Below are 20,097 nucleotides of genomic sequence, written 5' to 3' on the forward strand. Positions count from 1 at the left end.
GAGGGCGGTGGGCGGGGCCACGCAATGACGCTAGCCGCGCGTTTCCGGCCTGAGAAACTGTCGCGTTTCTGCGGAGACACCCCGACAGGCCGCCACCACCGCGCTAGGAGTCTCTGGGTCGGCCGCTTCCGTCGCTCGCGTCACCATGGGAGCTGTGCTGGGCGTCTTCTCCCTTGCCAGCTGGGTGAGTTCCGGCTTGGAAGTCTCCGTCCGACCTGTGTTTTGAGGGAGGGAGATAGTGAGCCCCAAGAGCAGAGCCCAACTGGCCTGGGCCGCAGAGGCCGGGGGTGGGGGTGGGGGCCCGGCCCGGGGCTGCACGCGGCGTCGAGGGACCCACGCCCCAGTCCGCGAAGCGCCGAGATCGGGGTCAGGCGGCTCGTTTCCTGGGCTTGTTAAGGAACGTAGGCGGCCGGGTCGCCATTGTTTACCTTTTCGGTGGCCCCGCCCCGGCGAGCCTTCCGGCCTGTGGGTCCCTCCGACGCGGCGGTCGGACCTGGGAGCGAGCGTTCCCGGGCGGGGTTCTCCGGCTCGTTCGAAGCACCCTCTGAGGGTGGCGCCGTTTCCTCGGGGTCGCCTGCGTACCGCTTTGATCTCGTGGCGCGGGATCGGCCCAAGCTGCGGCGTGTGGGGCAGACCGGGGATTCTCCCGAGGCCCGTCTGCAGTTGTGCAGCGAGGGGACGGCGGCCTGTGGACTAGGGCTAGGGCTCCGCTTGGGAACCGCGGGCTCAACTGCGGGACCTGTACGGGCCGTTTGTCTCTGGCTTCCCCTAATGCGAGGACCAGCACGTCAGCGCGCCTCGCTGGGGGGAGCGGTTGTCAGGATCCAGTGAACAAACGGGTGGAATCGCGGTGTAGATTGCAAACGGCACATTTCAAAGAGGAAACGTTGGCGTCTGTGCAGTAGAACGCGCCGAGTCCCCTCGTACACACACTCGCTCAGAGGAGCACGGTCCCTCGAACTCATTCCCCTGTTTCCTAATTCCATCAATCTCAGCTCAATCTCAGCTCGTTCCACGGCCGTCTTGTAGGGACGGAGTGTACTTTCCACCCTTTAAGGGTGTTGATCTCCAATCAACAGGGCGGGTTCCTTGGGAGCAGTGGCTTTCCAGCGTGTTTGATCGTGACCTACAGAAATGCATTGCACATAGTTGAGTGGATACATGTTTTAGACACAGGTTTCATGAAGTGATTCTGACCTTTTGTATTTTCTATCACATTAAAAAAGTCCTGGTCAGTTGATTTTCACAATCTACTCGTGGATCAAAGCCACCAATTACAAAATAGATCTAGAAAAAAAAATACAGTTACAAAGGTCATTAATTAAGGAGTGAATTAGTAATTTGAAACAAATATGTCCTTGCTGTGCTGATAACCTGAAACACATTTTGTCTTTGATGCAAAGCTAAGATTTGAATTGATGCCATCAAAGCATTTCTATCTACAAAACACTTTACTATTTTATTAACCCCTTTTTAAAATTCAGTAGGAACAGCAAGGAGTTCAGTGTACCAGAGAACGGAATGAGTGAGGGGAAGAATAATAGGAAATGAAGTCAGAAAGTAGCAGGGGGCCAAATCATGTAAATGCTGTTGTATAGTCTTGCCGACCAATTTAAGGACTTTGGCTTTTGCTCTTAAGTGACATGGGGATCGATTTCAGAAAAGAGGAATGATATGATGTGACCTGTGTTTTAACAAGGTGGTTGTGTGGAGAATAGACGGTAGAAAATAAAGGGTAAAGCAGTGTAGGGGAGGAAAGACTTTTCTTCTACCTTCTGTGGGGTTAGTAACTAGGCGCCTGTGAATTAACTGACAAAAGACAGGATAGCGAGCAAAAAGTTTATGTCCGCGTGTAACATATATGCAAAGGAGTGCTCAGTGGTGAACAGCTCAAAGGGGTGTTTAGAGTACAGGGCTTGCTATCTGCCTAACTTAAAGGGAAAAGGAAGGGGAAGGAAAGCACCTCTATGGGAAGAACATGAGTTTCTTTCGGAAAGACAAATGGGTTTTCGGAGAACAAACAGGAGATAAGAAAGTTTGTGATAACACTTGTTTGTGCAGATGCAGAGGTCTTTTTGTCTTCTTCATGGCCATAAAACTCCCTCGGAGAGAGAATTTATGGCAGCCTTGTATCCCTGAAGTTGCTGCTTTTAGTCAGATGAGGAAAGCTCCAACAGGGCTTTTTTCTTGCATTTGTTCTCAATCTCAAATGTTCTCATCTTAAAATCATCTTTATACCAACTCTGGGTTCTGAATGGGTCGCTACAGCAGTGAGACAGGAGCTGTTGCATTTAATCCCAATGAGAGATGATAGTAGTGGCTTGGACCAAGGTGATAGGTAAGAATGCCATGAACGTGGTCAGATTCTGGGTATATTCTGAGGATAGAGCTGATATGCTAACAGATTGGATGAGGGTTTGGGAAAAAGAGAAGGCGCCAAGGTTTTTGGACCGAGCAACAGGAAGAATAGAGTTATCATTTACTGAGATAGGGAGGTGACATAACATATCATAGGACAGGTTTGTTCCACTGATCAAGTACTTTTACATAGTAGGTACTTGATTCATTTTTATGGCCAAGTAATATTCCTTTGTGTTGCTATACCACATTTTACTTATCCATTCATTAATTGATACACAGTTGGGTTGTTTCTGCTTTTTGGCAATTGTGAATAGTGGTGCTTTGAACATTCATGTACGAGCTGTTGTTTGACTACCTGTTTCAGTTCTTTTGGGTGTATGTTTATGAATGAAATTGCTGGGTCATATGGTAATTCTATATTTAACTTTTTAAGGAGTCTCCAGGTTACTTTTGAATGGAGGAATGGAGCTAAATGGCTCTTGCTGTCATTTATAAGGGTTTCCGTGTAATGTTGCTTTATGCTGTAATATCAGCTTTGGTCACTAGGCTTCTCACTAAATAGCAAGTAGAGTTAGGTTTGTCTTTTTCTCAACATTAATATATATTGTTTTTAAATATAGTATGCTCTCTGTATGACTATAAGTAACATGTATTGGGCTCTTTGTATGTGTTAGGTACTGTGTTGAATGCTCATTTAATACAGTAATGTCTGAGGGAGGAAGATTTGTTATTGAGTCTATTTTACAGATGGAGAAATAAGTTTGCTGAGGTAAAGTGGCAGAAACAATATTGACTCCAGAAGCCATGCTTTTGAACCACTTCCACACAGCCCTAATTCTCTCAGTTAAAACTGTCACGGCCTGGTTTGCTTCGTGTTCCATTCTGTCTTACCTGTGTCGTGACGGAGTCCACTGAAGGAGACCTCGAATGGCTGTTGTGTGCTTCTTCCAGGTGCCATGCCTGTGCAGCGGCGCATCGTGCTTACTGTGTGGTTGCTGTCCCAACAGTAAGAATTCCACTGTGACTCGCTTCATCTACGCCTGCATTCTCTTCCTGGGCACTATTATGTCCTCCATCATGCGGACAGACTGGATGGAAACGGAGCTGAAGAAGGTTAAGTAGAAGTAACAGTACCCTTAATATACTGATTCTTTTTATATTTTGCAAAATTGTAGTTGAAATTAATGTTTGTATTTCTTCACTATTGTGAAACGCAATCAAGTTCATTGTAATTTGGGGTATAGTCAAGACCCAGAATGTGAAGGTATTGCTCCTTTTTCAGAAATAAAGGTAATCAGAATGAACATCTTTATGTTTTAGTTTAACAGCTGAGAGGAAACAGATACTAAAAGAGTGGCTCTAAGATGTTTTCTTTCCATGTTGTTTAAGATTTAAACATTTAAACTGTACTAGGCTTTCACCTTTGGAAGGAGTGAATTGTAGCATGAAAATTCATGGGAAAATAGGAGTTAACCTCATCAGTAGAAAGGAGCAAAGACAAGAGCACTTCACTTTTATTTTCAAAATGCAAAGTGTTTATATTGTTTGGTTTCAAGATTATAAATGAATTAGAAGGCAGAGAAAAACCCCACAGGAAAGTCTTGCAGTTGTTGAAGAAATCAGTTTTATAAATTTAGGCTTTCCTATATGGGATAGAATCTCTAAATGTGGGTGTTCCATAACATCGAAACTATTTTTTCCAGATTCCTGGATTCTGTGAAGGGGGATTTAAAATCAAGATGCCTGATATAAAAGCAGACAGAGATTGTAATGTGCAAGTCGGTTATAAAGCTGTGTATCGGATCAGCTTTGCCTTCACCATCTTTTTCTTTGTCCTCTCTCTGCTCATGATAAAAGTAAAAACAAGTAAAGATCCCAGGGCAGCAATACACAATGGGTACGTAAGATATATTTATTCATTTATCTACCTGCTTATTTATTTATGAGATTTTTTAATGAGTTTATTTGAGCCAAACTGACATGCCAGGAAGCAAGATCTCAAATGCTCTCAAGATTTATTATTAAGTTGTTATATTATGGCCTGGATCCTCCCGTTCAGCAGTTAATGTTGCCATTCTGATGGAAGCAGTAGAGCGTGTATTATAAATCAGTGGCCCACATATATTTCTGACTATTACACAAGGCTAGTTGTTTGAATATGGTTTTCAGTTGGAACTTTACAGCATGGAGGAGGTAGACAGGATGAGGAGACTCTTACCTTTTTAATACCTTTTGCTTCAAGTTCCTAGATTTTTATCAGACACCTATGAAACAGTTCAAGCACTGTGCTAGGTACTACACACACACTTTTTTCTGTTGTTAAAATATAAGCACGTACATGATATGTTTAAACAATATACAGGAAGACAAACAGTGAATATATTTGGGCCACTGATTTACATATTCTGTTGCTTCCCATTCCTGGCCCCTATTTCCCCTAATTTTTCCTTGAAGACTGAAGGGAGTTTTGTGAACTTTATGTGTATTATAATACCCTTTTTACAGATGCAATAACTGAATTTCATAGAGGTTAAATAAATTGCTTGAGATTTCTCAGCCACTGAGGTTTGGAGCTGGGATTGAAGCTTAGATCTGTCCAGCTCCAAAGCCTGATTCTTTCTACTCTGCTATAAAAGGCAGTCTTTAAAGATTGTGGACTGAAAGCCAGGTTTGGTCTTGGCTTTGCCAGTGATGAACTGTGTAATTGCCGGCAAAGCACTCATGTCCTGGGTTGTAAAAGGATTAGGGGATCACTTTTCCCCAGGCCTAACTGTTAATTGCTCTATATTTAGCTAACATTATTAATTTAGAATGCTCTAGTGGTCTAGAAAAATGCCTGCCTTTTAAGCGCTAAAAGTAGGGAAACTCTAAAGATACATGTTTCTCTTATTATGAATGTGAATGTTCTCTGTGCTATTTGATCTTAAGTTGTATGAGATAATTGAGTGAAGTAGCTTCCTGTCAAACGATGATCTACACGCAGGCAGTCATGTTGAAAATGCTACTAAGGTTATTTTTGCATTTCAGAAATTCCTTTTTATTGGTGTACGGGGAAAGTTAGCATTTCATAAATGCACTTTTATATCTTATATAGGTTTTGGTTTTTCAAAATTGCTGCCCTTGTTGGCATCATGGTTGGATCTTTCTACATCCCTGGGGGCCGTTTCACCACAGGTATGGCTCACGGTTAAGGGGGTTAATTATAACATATAGACGCTACAAATGATTGCACGAAAGCTGTGTTTTCATTATTGATCTTGCAAAATTGACAATTAAATGAGCTGTTGTCCAATTATATGAGGTGGTACTAATATTAAGATATTGATTGATTGATTAAAGCCAGGAGGCATTCAGCTCACTTTTCAGCTGTTCTGGAACCATGTTAATTGTTTGCCAGTATTTTAATTGTTTACCTTCTCACTTGACAATACTAAGTTAATTGGAGAGCTTGTCAGCATAAGAAGTTGTAACTTATGTGCTCCTGTAGCATGGAGGAGGTAGAGCGGGGTGATGTCTTAACCTGCTTCCTTCCCATGGCATCAAGTGACATCTGGATTTTCACTGTGATTTTTACCCCCTGTAAGGTAAAAGAAAAGGCTTATAGTATCATTTGGAATGTCAGATCCTAAGCTCCTTTAAAAGGACTGAAGCCTAACAGCACACTTCTTAGAACTGCCTTTGAGTTTGGAATTGGAATAATCTTGCTGTACTGCTGGAGACAGAATATGTCTTTGTCATCTCTCTCTTACTCAAATTGAAATCTTTTTTAGGATGTTGGACAGGAACATTCTGAAATGTTATTTCTATTGTAAAGAATAACTTTGTTCTTTTGGTTTATAGCCTGGTTTGTTATTGGCACGGGTGGGGCCTTTTTCTTCATCCTTATCCAGCTGGTGCTGTTGGTAGACTTGGCTCACTCTTGTAATGAATCATGGGTAAATCGAATGGAAGAAGGAAACCCAAGGTGCTGGTATGCTGGTAGGTATCTAAACTCATCTATGAGGGCCATACTACATTATGCTGCATTAAACCAGGTGTACAAAGAAAAACCTCCATTCATTTAAATGTATCAACTCCCAGCGTAGAGCTGACTTTTTAAAAACTAATTTCCCATTGAATAAATTCTGAATTATATGCATCCCTAGAAAGGAGTAGCACAGATAATATAAATCGTTAGATTTTCCCAATTCACTTATTTTGAGATGTGTTTAGATAAGGGAAAAAGTTGTATTTAGTGACATAGTTCTAGTTTGATTTCCTTGTTTCCCTGGATGGGGCTCAGAGGCATTCTATGTATGGGACATCTGCCAACATAGGCAGAAGGAGGTGAACAGTTCTCACTGCTTTATTTAGAGTGTGACCCCATACCCCTTGTAAAAGCTTTCTGGTGGGAAAAGGGTACTGAGAATTTTTAAGTTGGGAATTTATAGCCTGTAATAATGGGGAGGGACTTTGGAACCCTCTACTTATTAGGCGCAATGACCCAGCCGTACTTTAGTTAGGAAAATAATAATTGAGATTCCTTGCCCTGACCCCTCCATTATAAAATAATAGATACTCTGTGTCAAGAACTTGAAAAGCCAGAAACACAAAAGAAAACAAATTCCTCCATAAACCAACTTACCAGTAATTACTACTCACTGATAACATATTAGTCTATATCCTTCCAGTCTTTTTTTCCTATATGGATATATGAATTGTCTATGTATAGAAAACTCATCATTAAAAACGTGTAATACTTTTGTATCTTACTTACTTTTTAAATGTATTAATATATTCAAGTAGTTTATAGTTTGACCCTTTTTTAAAACTTAGAAAAATAGCTTGTGAATGTTTGCCTACAGTACAGCAATAGTACTTAATAACATGTCTTTGAGTATACTTCTGATCATTTCCTAAGAATAAATTCCTGGAAGTAGAAGAGTCAAAGGTTATAAATATTTTAAATGCTTTTAGTACATATTATGAAATTTAGAGTGCTTCTTTTAAAGTTGGAAAAGAAAAAGAAAAAAGTACCTTTCTCACCATAAACACAAAAGATAAAATGTTATAAACAATAAAACATGCAGCTCTCCACCAACCTGCAACCCACTTTCCTCTTCAGATGTAACCACTGTTATTGGACCTTTATGTATTTGGGCATATCCACATGTTTTTATATTTAAATGTAAATAGGCTCACACTATTAGGTTGGTGCAAAAGTAATTGCAGTGTAAAGGGTTAAAAATAATTGCAAAAACCGCAGTTACTTTTGCACCAACCTAATATATATGGTTCTGTGATATGCTCTTTTCACTTACTATATGATGAATGTACTTCTGTATCAGTGAATATAGGTATGTCTTACTCATTTAACAGTTGCAGCGTATTCCAACCTATATAATTTCTTCATGTTACATGCCATGTATACCATAATTTATTTAACCATTGCCCTGTTATTAGTCATTTAAATTGTTTGTAATGACTGTTTATTGCAGAAGATTTTTTAAATTGTCTATCATTTATTATTATGGGTCAGGAATCCTAAAACTCCCTCTTTAGTGTCTTTCTGACTCAAAAATTTATGTCATTGTTTACCTATTCTGTTTTGTATAATTCATTTTAGATCATTCAACTCTACAATTTAATAATGAATTGTAGATTTGCCATACTTGGGATTAACTAAAAGTAGAAAAATCTTATTAGTTCAGATGGAAAAACATTTAGAACTATGCTAGTAACTTAATGTATATCATCATTTTATAGTAACATATACATCATTTAATTTTAAACATGCAAAATCCATTGATACTGAGATAAGTAGAAACTAATTTTTTCAAATAAGTTTGCTTTGAATTAAACACAAGTTAACTGAGCTCAACATTGTTAACAGTTGGTCTGAGTATGCTATGTACTCTTTCATATTTCTCAGAGTTCCACAGCTAATTGTTGACTGTCCATGTGAATAGAAAGGAACATTACTTTAGATATTTGAAAAAAGCAAATGAGCCCTTTCCCATAATGATGCAGTCTCATTGTGATAAGAAACTGATTTATGTAGCCAGCAGCTACAGAGGAAAAGCTGCCATAGAAGATGCCTGTCTGTTCTCTTTTCTGCTAATACCAGCCCTGGCATTTAGCTTGCTGTGAACTGGGCCATTTTGAGAGCCCAAGAGTCTTTTGGGTTCCTAAGAAAAACTTAAAATGAACAGTGTTTAGCATGTAGTTAGGACTTACTCTGGCTAGAATGATCAAATGTCTGGTTTTTCAACCCATTAAATCAAATTAGGTAATCCAGGAAGTGAATTCAGTTGTTTGGTGGATTTTGCAATTTAACATTGAGCCAACTCTTAACACAGTCTGAAACTTCAACCTTGGGGCTTCTGTCATGTCACTGTAAATTATTGACCGCTATAAAAGTGAAATAATGCCTCTTTATTTTTATATGGAGTAAAAAAAAAAATGGTCTTCATTATATTGTGGGCATTCATATTGGTATCCCTTTTTTTCAGTGTTACTGTCTGTCACAAGCACCCTGTATACCCTGTCAATCATCTTCGTTGGTTTGCTCTACGCATACTACACCAAACCAGATGGCTGCACAGAAAACAAGTTCTTCATCAGTATTAATCTGATCCTTTGCATTGTGGTTTCTATTATATCAATCCATCCAAAAATTCAGGTACGGTTTTCTGCCTCTTCCACCTGTGAGATTTTTAATTAATGATAAACTTGAAACCTCGTAACCTTTTATATGAATTGATGTCCAAGTTTTATCTACGTAACGTTTTTCCATATTATAATAAAGTCTTCATAATTATAACTTAGTAACTATGAAATGTGCCATTGAGTTGCCTGTATCACAATTAAATGAATAATTTTCCTATCATTAAAAAAAACCTAGGTAACTTGAGAATTTATAATTCTTATAAAATTGTTTACATCGTGAGAGTGCTTCTTATGAATCGTTTACCAAAATATTTTAGAGGAATTAAACTAGAAAAAAGAATTGATTTTTTTGTATTTAAAAACAAAACTCATGTTCCTGAGTTTCATCACTTAAATACCATACTCTTAAAAATTTATAGAGTTTTACATATGAAATGTGAGAAGAACATCTAGACATCACCTTCTCCTTTTAAAAGTTGAGAAAAGCCGTGAAGTTCCAGAGAGATGATGGGTCACCTAGATAGTTGGTGGCAAAGCTGAGTTTAGATTCAATTACACTAAGGGACTAGTAAATCTAAGCCTTAGTGTAATCCACAGGAATTTCCAGGAATATGAAATGCCTTGTGACTGTCATCTTTAAACTATCAAGCAGAATCAGAAGATTCTCAGTTAATAACAATTCAGTAGGTCCCAGGAAAGTACACTGGGTTTTAGAAAGTCAGGTCTTGGAATTCCTTTGGCATTGTTTTCTTTTTGATTCCATAGGAACACCAGCCTCGTTCTGGCCTCCTGCAATCCTCTGTCATCACCCTCTACACCATATACCTCACATGGTCAGCCCTGACCAATGAACCTGGTAAGAGAATGTCAGTAGCACATTCATTTGATGAAAAGAAACTATGAAATTACTCCTTTGATGGCTGCAAAAACTAGAGCTAGAGCAGATGTCAAACAAACAAGTGAGCAAACAAAAACCTTCACTGAAATGTATAACGTTCACTATCTGTTTGTAGATGTTTATCTTTCAAGTTTTATTCTCCATATCTATTCATAGCTATTTATAGCTAACAGCCTAAAGGACCACAGTCCTTTAAAATAATCTAGGCTTTTCCTGGGACTAAGTCAAACTGGTTAACAGCTAGACAAGGCAACAATATTTTGGCCCTTTATAGAATTGTTTTAATTAAATTTTACTTTAGTGTTATAGGCTCTAGAAGAAATAGCTGTAGGACATATTTTGTAGTTATTCCAGGATCGTTTCTCAGTAGGATATTCTATAGACTCCTTTTAAAGGAAAATAGTTATTGCAGACCCTCACATGATGACCCAACTTCTTTGTATTATGTCCCTATGTAACAACAAAACAGGATAAAGTCTTTGTGCTCAAAGCCTTTGCACAACTGTAGAACCATAAAGATTTACCAATTCTTTAAAACCAGTGAAATCAAGATTGACATTTATTAAATTTGTCAAATTGTTTCTTTTTTTTCTAAAATGAAGCCATTGGTTGTAGCACAAATGTTACTAACTGCTGAGTTTCAGGTTCTTTTAACTGTAGCATTCCCATGTTTTACTATATTGTGACTGAATGAGGTGTAACCACACCCCTCAAATCCCTTCTTGGAAAAAGGAGTTGTAACTCAGGATGGTAAAATAGTTCCCTTTTTCAGATCGTTCCTGCAACCCAGGACTGTGGAGCATTATTACACACATAACCGCACCAACCTTGGCTCCTGCAAATTCAACTGCTCCGGTCCCCACCTCTGCTCCACCGTCACAGAGTGGGCATTTTATGGACACAGAGAATTTTATTGGGCTGCTAGTCTTTGTTTTATGCCTTTTGTATTCTAGGTAAGTTAAAAAGTACTTAGAACAAGAGTCTCATGAAGGTTAATACTAGAGTGAAGCAGCTATTTTGCTTTCAAAAAGCAGTGTGAAGAATTTAAAAAAACAGTTTAACTCTTTGTTGAACGTCCTTGACTGGCCTCAGTTACCCAGCCGTGTACATTTCTTAAAGTTCATTGAATCCTCTCATGAAATAATTCTTCCCAACCTTACAAAGAGATACCTTATCCTTTGTATGAGGATAAAGTCTGCACTTGACCCTAGATCAACTAGAATATGGCTCTGAAAATTGGTTGGCTTATCTTTAAAAAAAAAAGTCTTTATTTCTTGATCATTATAAATAAACAACTACAGAATTATACACATCTGATGATAAAGACTCTAGTAAATCCCAAAACCCCAGCTATAACCTATGTTAGCAGTTTGCACTCATCCTCTCACTCATTTTTATTGATTTTATACATAATGGGATATATTACTTTAATTATTTAAAATATATATATAATAACAATGGGCAAGGATATATTTATATAAACTAGTAACATAAATGAGAAAAGTATAAAGTAGGAAATGAAAGTATCCTCCCTCTAAATTTACCTCTTCCTTGCTTAACATTTGGTACATATTATTTCAGGCTTTTTTTCCTTTGCTTACTATCATTCTATCTGTATTATATAATTATACATAATTTTCTACATAGCTAAATGCATAATTTTATTTATATCACTTGATATACAGTTTTTTAAATGGGAACATATTATATAAATACATACTCTATTCTGAGATACGAATTTGTCATTATAATCTGGACAGCTTTCTGTAACATTATGTATAGATTTACCTATTATTTTTTTAATGATTGCTTAAAATAGGGGTTGGCAAACTGCAACCCTTGGGCTGGTTGCCTGCCTAGTTTTGTAAATGTTTTATTGGAACACAACCATGCTCATTTGTTTTCATATTGTCTATGATGTTTTTGTTTTGCTTTTGGCCTAACTTTTTTTTTGAGATATAATTCATATATCATATAATTCACTCTTTTAAAATGTTCAATACAGTTTTTTAGTATATTCACAGGATTGTGCAACCATTACCACAATCAATTTAAACATTTCCCCAAAAAGAAATCCCATACTCATTAGCAGTCACTCCCTATTCCCCTTCCTCTCCAGCCCCTGGCAGACTGTAATCTTCTTTCTGTCTCTGGATTTGCTTATTCATACATTTCTTATACGTAGAGTCATACAGTATATGGACTTTTGTGATTGGCTTCTTTCACTGAGCATAATGTTTAAAGGTTCATCCATGTTGTAGCATGTGTCAGTACTTAATTCCTTTCTATTATAAGAAATAGTATTCCATTGTGTGGATATACTACATTTCGTTTATCCATTCAAGTGAGGGACATTTGAGTTGTTCCGCTGTGGGCCTATCGTGAATCATGCTGCTGGGAATATTTGTGTACGTTTTCAATCCTCTTGGATATATACTTAGAGTAGAATTGCTGGATTATATGGTACGTCTGTGTTTACCTTTTCGAGGAACTGCCAAAGCGTTTTCCAAAGTTAGAATCCCACCAGTAATGTATGAGGGTTCCAATTTCATCACCTAATCATTACACAATTGTCTTTTTGATTGTAGCCATTCGAGAGGATGTGAAGCAGCAGTTCATTATGGTTTTGATTTACATTTCCCTAATGACTGATGATGTTGAACATTTTTTCATGTGTTTAGTGGCTATTTGTATATCTTCCTTGAAGAAATGTCTATCTAAATCTTTTGCCTATTTTTAAATTGAGTTATTTGAATTTTTATTGTTTTATATATAGTTTGAGATAAGGGGGTCCAACTTTATTCTGTTGAGTGTGACTATCCAGTTGTCTTAGCACCATTTGTTGAAAAGACTGTTCCTTCCCTATTGACTTTTGTCCTGGCATCTTTGTAAAAACTCAATTGACCATAAATGTAATGGTTTATTTTTGGACTTGGAATTCTATTTCATTGATCTGTATGTCTATCCTGTGCCAGTACCACACTTTTGATTACGGTAGCTTTTATTGTAAATTTTGAAATCAGGAAGAGTGAGTCATCCAAATTCATTCCTTTTCAAGATTGTTTTGGCTATCCTGAGTCCCTTGCATTTCCATGTAAATTTTAGGTTCAGTTTGTTAATGTCTGTTAAAACACACACACAGGATAATTGGTATTTTGAAAGGGATTGCATTGACTTTGTACATCAACTTGGAGAGTTACCTTCTCAACAGTATTAAGGCTTCTAGTCCATGAACATGGGATATCTCATTTAGGCCTTTGATTTCTTTTAGTGGTTTATTAGTGTATTAGTGTACAAGTCTTAAACTTATTTTGTTAAGTTTCTAAGTATTTTTTTTGATGGTATTATAAATGAGATTGTTTTCTTAATTTATTTTTAGGTTGTTCCATTGCTAGTGCATAGAAATATAATAAATTTTTGCATATTGATCTTGTATCCTGCAAGGTTATTTATTGGTTTTAATAATGTGTATATTCCTTAAGACTTTCCATATACAAGGTCAAGTCATCTGCAAACAGAAATCATTTGACTTCTTGTTTTTCCAATCTGGATGTCTTTTATCTTTTCCTTGTCTAACTGCTCTCGCTTGGGACTCCAGTACAATGTTGAACAGAAATGATGAGAGTGGAGTACTTGTCCTGTTCCTGATCTTAGCAGGAAAGCTTTTAGTCTTTCACTATTAAGTAGATTTTTAACTCCGGGTTTTTCATAGATGCCCTTTATTATTTTGAGAAATATTTCCTCTATTCCTGGTTTGAGTGTGTTTTATCATGAAAAGGTATGAGATTTTGTTAAATGCTTTTTTTTATGTTTGTTGAGATGACCATGTGGTTTTTGTCATTTATTTGTATGACTTTTTTGAGTCCTTAACTTTTAGTGAGCGGCTGCTGTGTACTAGAAATACATAGATGACTAAGGAGTTCTTTGAATAGCAAGAAAAACAGGAATGACAAGTGTTATGGCAGAAGGAAGCATAAGGAGCTCTGGGAATTGAACCCAGCCTAGTGATGGGGTGATGTCAGGGGAGGATTTCTAGAGGACATGGCATGCAGCCAGAGAATGGAAGGATAGGTAGGTTAGCAAGGAGAAGCTGGGCGGTGCATTCTAAGCATAGAAGAGGTACCTGTGATGTCATGGGAGTAGACATTGAAAGCATAGTATGTTTGGGGAAACTCCTAAGCAGTTAAACCATCAAACGGTAACTGATGAGTACTGTCTGTCTTGTGATGACAGGCGACAGTTCAGAACTTTAAGCAGGGCCCTTCTGAAGGCGGTTGGTCCCCAAAGTACGAGCAGTTCAGAAATAACCTTCATGGCAGCAGCTCTTCATGGTTTCTTTCTGATTTATCGTGTTTGGGATCACTTTCCAGCTTCCGCACTTCCAGCAATAGCCAAGTAAATAAGCTGACCTTGTCAGGAAGCGAAAGCGTGATCCTCCGTGATACAGCTCCCAATGGTGCCGGCGATGAAGAAGATGGGCAGCCCCGGCGGGTCATGGACAACGAGAAGGAGGGAGTCCAGTACAACTATTCTGTCTTCCACTTCTTGCTCTGCTTGGCTTCCTTGTACATCATGATGACCGTGACTGGCTGGTACAGGTAGGTACAGACTAAACAGATGGGAGGCCCCTTAGCCCCCTGGAGTGCCTGTAAACCCTCCCGACTTCAGAATCCCCTTTTCTTACCCATATGATGAAGTTTGGTTCAGTACTGACTCTTTTCTGAAATACTTTTGACTTTTTCTCCTTTTGGACTTAAGCTTCAGTTGGAATTCTTACAGTGCAAATCATGGGACGCTCTTCCGGGCTTGAGTACCTGAGAGAGAAAATCATGACATAGAGCCATCTGACTCATCTTTGGTCACTAGTTTTTCTCTGTCTAGAGAGGGCCATATAGAGTATTCTGATCAAAGTGATGATGTGGTGAGGACGGAAAGGTTCAGGGAGGCCATGCAATCTAGACTTTTCCCAGCGTCTGGAACAGCCAGATGTTCTGAAGACCTTTGCTCAAGGATTAGTCAGCGTTCTTTATACTGGCAAGAAGATAAAAGCCATTTGAGAGGGAGCGTTCCCTGCTCCTAAAAACTAAAACTAGCAGCTTCCTCAAGTCCCTTCTAGCACCTGACTAGGGAGTAGTGTCAGCCACGTGGCACTGGGAATGTCTTGGCTTTGGTCGGGGGGCTGTTTGGTGCTGCTGTCAGGCTCCTTCACCTGCCTTGCTTCTGTTTTCTCAGCCCTGATGCAGAGTTCCAGAATGTGAGCAGCAAGTGGCCCACTGTGTGGGTCAAGATCAGCTCCAGCTGGGTCTGCCTCTTCCTCTACGTCTGGACCCTTGTGGCTCCAGTTGTCCTCACCAATCGAGACTTCAGCTGAAGCTCTGAGGGCCAAGGACACCACTGAAATCCATAAAGGTTTCCTTTGCTGAAAGCCCTTTTGCTTTTGCTTCAACTAAAATACTAAGCGAATGCTGTGCAAATTTGACTATATCCACATTTATGTCGGAGGGCGAGATTGCAGAATGATTGATGCAGGCTCTGAACTTCTCATTTATATGTATGTTTATTTGTAAGGATATCGCGCAAAGGGGACATTTTTGCATTGTAAAGTGAGCTACAGCTGTGCTGTGAAGAGAGTTCTTTATTAAGACCAACTTTGATTTAAAATATAAGAGAAAAATGTTGGATATTTGAGGTCATCGTTAATATATTTGTATTGCAGTATCCTTAAAGAGCAAAAAGAAAAAAAAATAATAATGTATTTCTATGACACTTTTCCTCTGTGAAAGTCTTTCCTCGTGTGATACAAGCACTCAGTTCAATCCTTAAACTCTGAAGAGGTGTAGTATCACGGGACTCGGGCAAAGGAGTGTGTGTGTATCTTTCCCGAGAAGAGGAGTTGCTAATATGGCTACTGCTTTTATATCTTGAGTTTTTCATTTACTTTTGTTATACTAGTTATACTTACAACACTGATGCTGCTTGATTCAAGTCTGGGGCTTTGCCAGACTTTTAATTTCAATAAATGCTTCGTAGGTTTGGTTAAAATGAAGATTCACTTGGGAAAACAGTGCACCTTTAGTCTATGTAATTATCTTGTTATGAGTATGTAAAAGTAAAATGCATGTGAGTTTATTATATTTGCACTATAAAGGTATTTGATTAAAATAGAGACTTAAGCTTTCAAGGCCCTTTCTTTAACAGCTTTTATGAATTAGCAGCTATTCTATATTTTTTAGACTTATGTGGGCGGTCAGATTTATGAAGCATCTAGCAGAATGCACCTACCTAGTCCTTCTAAAACTTAAGGGCTAGTAGTAGTGTCTTGAACTCATTAAAAAATTGTACTAAATATCTTCTCTGGGTAAGACGCTTGGGTAGATGAGAGACAAGGGCAGGCAATGTCAGGACTCCTCCAGGAGAGGTAGCATGCAAGGAAACAGAAGTTTGTTCTTTCAACAGAGATTTCCTGCCTGTTCTTTACCAGCCCTTCAGGTTCTGGGGTACAACTTTAAGCATGACAGGCAGCAGCTCTACCATCTTAGCTCTGCAGTTTCAAGGAAGGTGAAGATGAGATGACAAGTGGTGCAATGTGGTGTCATTAGTGCTGTGACTTAGGAATTGCAGAGAACTCAAAGAAGAGGTGCCCGGGGTTGGGGAGGTGCCTGGGTAGGCCTCCTGGGAAAAGTGATGTCTTAAGCCAAGAATTGTTAGGAGTTAGCTAAGAAATGGGGAAGTGGGATGGTATTGCTGAAGGGTAGACCCAACTGCGTGTCAAAGGCCAGGGAGATGAAAAAAAAACAAAAAACAAGATTTGTTCAGTAAAGCTGGGATGGGGAGAAGTGGGCAGGAACTAGGTTATAAAGAGCTTTGTAGACCACACCAAAGAGTTTGGACCTTATGTTGAGGGCAGCAGAGAGCATATTCTAAAAACTGGCAGTTGATAGATACGGGGGAGAAGTAGAATCCTGAGTATTTCTGGAGTAATTACCTGGGTTGATGGTGTTCCGTTTGTATGGTGAGGGACAGCAAGAGGAACGAGTTGTGCTAGAAGGATGGAGGTGGTCCCTTAAGGATGGCTGAGAGCACACACTTGGGAGTCAGACTGTGTTTACAGCCAGTTTTGCCATTTTTCTATGTGTCAAACCGGTCAGCTAATATTTATTGAGTACATACTATGCTCTGTGACCTTGGACAGATGACTGCTGTCTGAGCCTGTGTTTTCTTTGTTTGAACAAAAGAGTACCTAGTACGTAAGATTGTTTAGAGAGTAAAGTTACTTTGCAAAGTGTTTAACCCATTTTAAGCAGTCTGGTAGTAGTTGCTGATCTCAATATGGGCTAAAGAGAGACTGGACAACATTTAAAGGTCAGAGGTTTTCAACCATAATCTAACGGAGACTAGATTTGAGATGTTCTTACAGAAGGAAACACATGGGATATAGGGGGCACATTCTCAGTTGGGGGTGGAGGTGGGGGTATGGAAGCAGGGCTTGATTGGAACTGTTGGAACCACCGTTAAAAACCAGTGACTTATGTCAGGGTACAGAAATAAGGTTGTAAAGGAGTTGGGGAGCAGATAGGCGACGTTTAGCCCTTAGGTTGCCAGTGTAAAGCAGAGACCCTACTTTCCTAACAGCAGGGCCGACAGATGAAGACCATCAGAGGTCCTCAACTTTAAAAACCTGGTACACCATCTCCCACTTTATGTAATTCGGAATAAAAACAGTACTGAACTGTACAAGTGTAACAAAGTGCAATAAAGTTTATTTTTTCTCATGATGATAACTTTGATATTAATTAAAATAACAAAATATTCTTTAAAAATTAGGTGGCAGTGTCCCTGCTATGCTTGCTTGTACCCTAAGAATGAAGTTAAATTGAAACCCAACAGTTCACTCAGGACGCAGGAGAATTCCACACGTAAGTGAGGTACAGACAAGCATAAATGCCAGCATTTTGAGTAGCCCAGGATCACTGTCCACAGGGGCATGTTTTGAGTGATGAGGCCTCCGTCGTCATTCTCCAGATGAGATACCTGGTGTCTCAGCACCATGCGCAGGCCTGCCTGCCTCCCAGGATCGCAGATGGAGGGTGCTGGCTTCGGGGTCCGCATTGTGCTCTAGGAATTCATCAAAGGCAACAGCAGTGGGCCACTTGCACCTATTTCCACCGGGACAAAGCTTGTAGGCCCTTGCTGGGTGTCTACTTTCTAGGTCGGCCTTGGAAGATACTCGGTTGGTCAGGAAATAAAACTTTCTCTTGGCAATCAAAGATTCTGCCCAAGAATGGCCACGGCCGTCAGTGCTTTCGATGTTCTAGACCACACCCTGACTCAGGCTTAATTTAAACCAGGACTGATGTTTTGTTCCTTACCAGCCCTTGCACGATTGTATTTTTCTTTTGACACATTCAGGCTGAAGGGAGTGTTCAGTAATCTTAGTCATGCACCTGACCTCTGCAGGTTGATGGCAGGTCCCAGGCTTATGCTTACTAATGGGAGCTGCAGTGGATCTGCCTCCTCCTTTTGTGTTGGTCTGTTATATCCGTCCTGTTACCTAGGAGCCTGTCAGGCAGCCGAGTCAGTGGTGTCACCTCAGTACTGCTGGGTGACTCAAGCCACACGACACCTGTGTCCTCACGTGAAGAACCAGAGTGGCTACCACATAAACAGCTGGGTGTTCCAAGCAATGAACAGACATTGTCTACACCCCTGCGAGGTGGTGACTGTTCTCCCCCTTTTACACATCAAACCAAGGCTTCGAGAACTTGATGACTTGCCTACAGTTTCTCAAGAAGAGAAGCAGAAACAAACCCCAGGCTTGACTTAAGTGCTTTTTTCAATTAGACCCTATTGTCTCCTGGCCTATTAGGATACAGGAGACAGTATAAACTAGAGACTGCTCAGAGACATGTAGGGGAGTCAGCTGAATCTAAACTACCCATCACCACCAACACAGGAAAAGTTAGTAATCCCTTGAAGGCAGCAACTAGTCTCTTACCACCAGGTCACTGTATTCCTAATGGCTGGCGCCTTATCAGGTGAGAGGGTGAACATATGGTTAAAATTCCAGGGGGGAATTCCCACCCGTTCTCAAGGAATTTTTTTGCTTTCCCGTTCCCGAATCCCGAGAAAAGTTGGTCGGGAAATTGGGAAAATCGGCTCCTTGAACCCACGTGGTTGGTAGTATCGGCCGTCCCTTTGTGGAAACGATTCATCATGGAGAACAGAAAAGTTTTTATCTTGGGATTTGGGAATGGGAAAGTGAAAATTCCTGAGAACTGGTGGGAATGCCCACCTGGAAACCCTAATTAAAATGTTTTTTCCCTAGATTAGTGGCACCCTAAAGGATTTTATTCCTCTCCAGCTTTAAATGCAGTATCATGAAACATCTGCTGCCATTTATTACAGGAATGCTTAACCAATACTATATGAAGAGTGGGCCCTGGGAAAAAGTAAGATATTTTAGCAAAGACACCAGAAAGTACTGACTCATCACATGGAAAATAACTCCAGTGGCTTACAAAGTGCCTCGTGAGTATCCTCGTAACACTGCTGTGAGGTGCAAAGGGTTGGAGGCATGAGCTCTTTTTCCAGAGGTGAGAAACAGACGTGGCTGCAGTTCCACAGCCTCCTCCGTGGAGGCTGGCCTGAGGAGCTGCTGTGTTATAATGTCAGTACTTACTGTTGCGTCATCAAGAGCCGACAGTCGCGTGTGTGGACATCCTGCACGAGAGTATTTCTCAACGGAGCCATCACCTACATACCAGACCCACCACGGGGACTGGCGTTTGTCTCCTCGGGGGCAGAATGCGTGCTCCTCTATAGAAACAAACACGTAGAGAAACGGCTAAGCATGCAGAGGACCAGAGCTGATCGCGCCATACCCTAGTGACCCTCCCCAAGGAGTCTGGGCTTACAGGAGCTTCGAGAATAAAATGTTCAATTACATCTTGGGTCTCCGAGGTTAAGAAACTCTGCTTTATATTTCCCAAGGAGCCAGGGGGAAAAAGCCAATTTTTAGACTGATACTTCCTTGCTCTATAAAAAGTTCCTCCCTTCGTTCCCCCCGTTCCCTCCGGGCTACACCTCCATCACTGACCATCAGGAGGAAATACTGGGCTCCAGTCAGACTGCCTGGCTTTGAATTAGAATCCCAGTTCTGTGTGACTAGCTGTGTGTCCCTGGGCAAACTG

General features: G+C 40.0%; 2 protein-coding genes across 2 annotated transcripts in view; one reads left to right on the forward strand and one right to left on the reverse strand.

Annotated features, from left to right (window-relative positions):
- SERINC3 (serine incorporator 3) lies at positions 1–17,682 on the forward strand. Its single transcript, XM_081033560.1, has 10 exons — positions 1–184; positions 3,313–3,474; positions 4,065–4,258; positions 5,456–5,535; positions 6,202–6,339; positions 8,853–9,022; positions 9,775–9,865; positions 10,680–10,860; positions 14,278–14,505; positions 15,140–17,682. The coding sequence occupies exons 1-10, from the start codon at positions 146–148 to the stop codon at positions 15,276–15,278; spliced, it is 1,422 nt and encodes a 473-aa protein (XP_080889686.1). The 5' UTR covers positions 1–145; the 3' UTR covers positions 15,279–17,682.
- TTPAL (alpha tocopherol transfer protein like) overlaps positions 17,641–20,097 on the reverse strand; it is a 17,828-nt gene continuing 15,371 nt past the window's right edge. The window contains exons 6-7 of the transcript XR_013992266.1: positions 19,587–19,723; positions 17,641–18,022 (exon numbers count right to left, since the gene is read on the reverse strand). The gene's annotated coding sequence lies outside the window, so the exon portion shown is untranslated. The remainder of the gene's footprint in view (positions 18,023–19,586; positions 19,724–20,097) is intronic.

The sequence above is a fragment of the Rhinolophus hipposideros genome (genome assembly GCF_964194185.1).
Source record: "Rhinolophus hipposideros genome assembly, chromosome: 22".
Lineage (NCBI taxonomy): Eukaryota > Metazoa > Chordata > Mammalia > Chiroptera > Rhinolophidae > Rhinolophus > Rhinolophus hipposideros.

Bases quoted from the DNA above. Each gene is read 5' to 3' on its own strand.
- SERINC3 (XM_081033560.1), top strand. From the start codon at position 146: ATGGGAGCTGTGCTGGGCGTCTTCTCCCTTGCCAGCTGG. The intron at 5,536-6,201 runs GTATGGCTCACG...TTTGGTTTATAG, and splicing joins TGGGGGCCGTTTCACCACAG to CCTGGTTTGTTATTGGCACG. The intron at 9,023-9,774 runs GTACGGTTTTCT...TTGATTCCATAG, and splicing joins CAATCCATCCAAAAATTCAG to GAACACCAGCCTCGTTCTGG.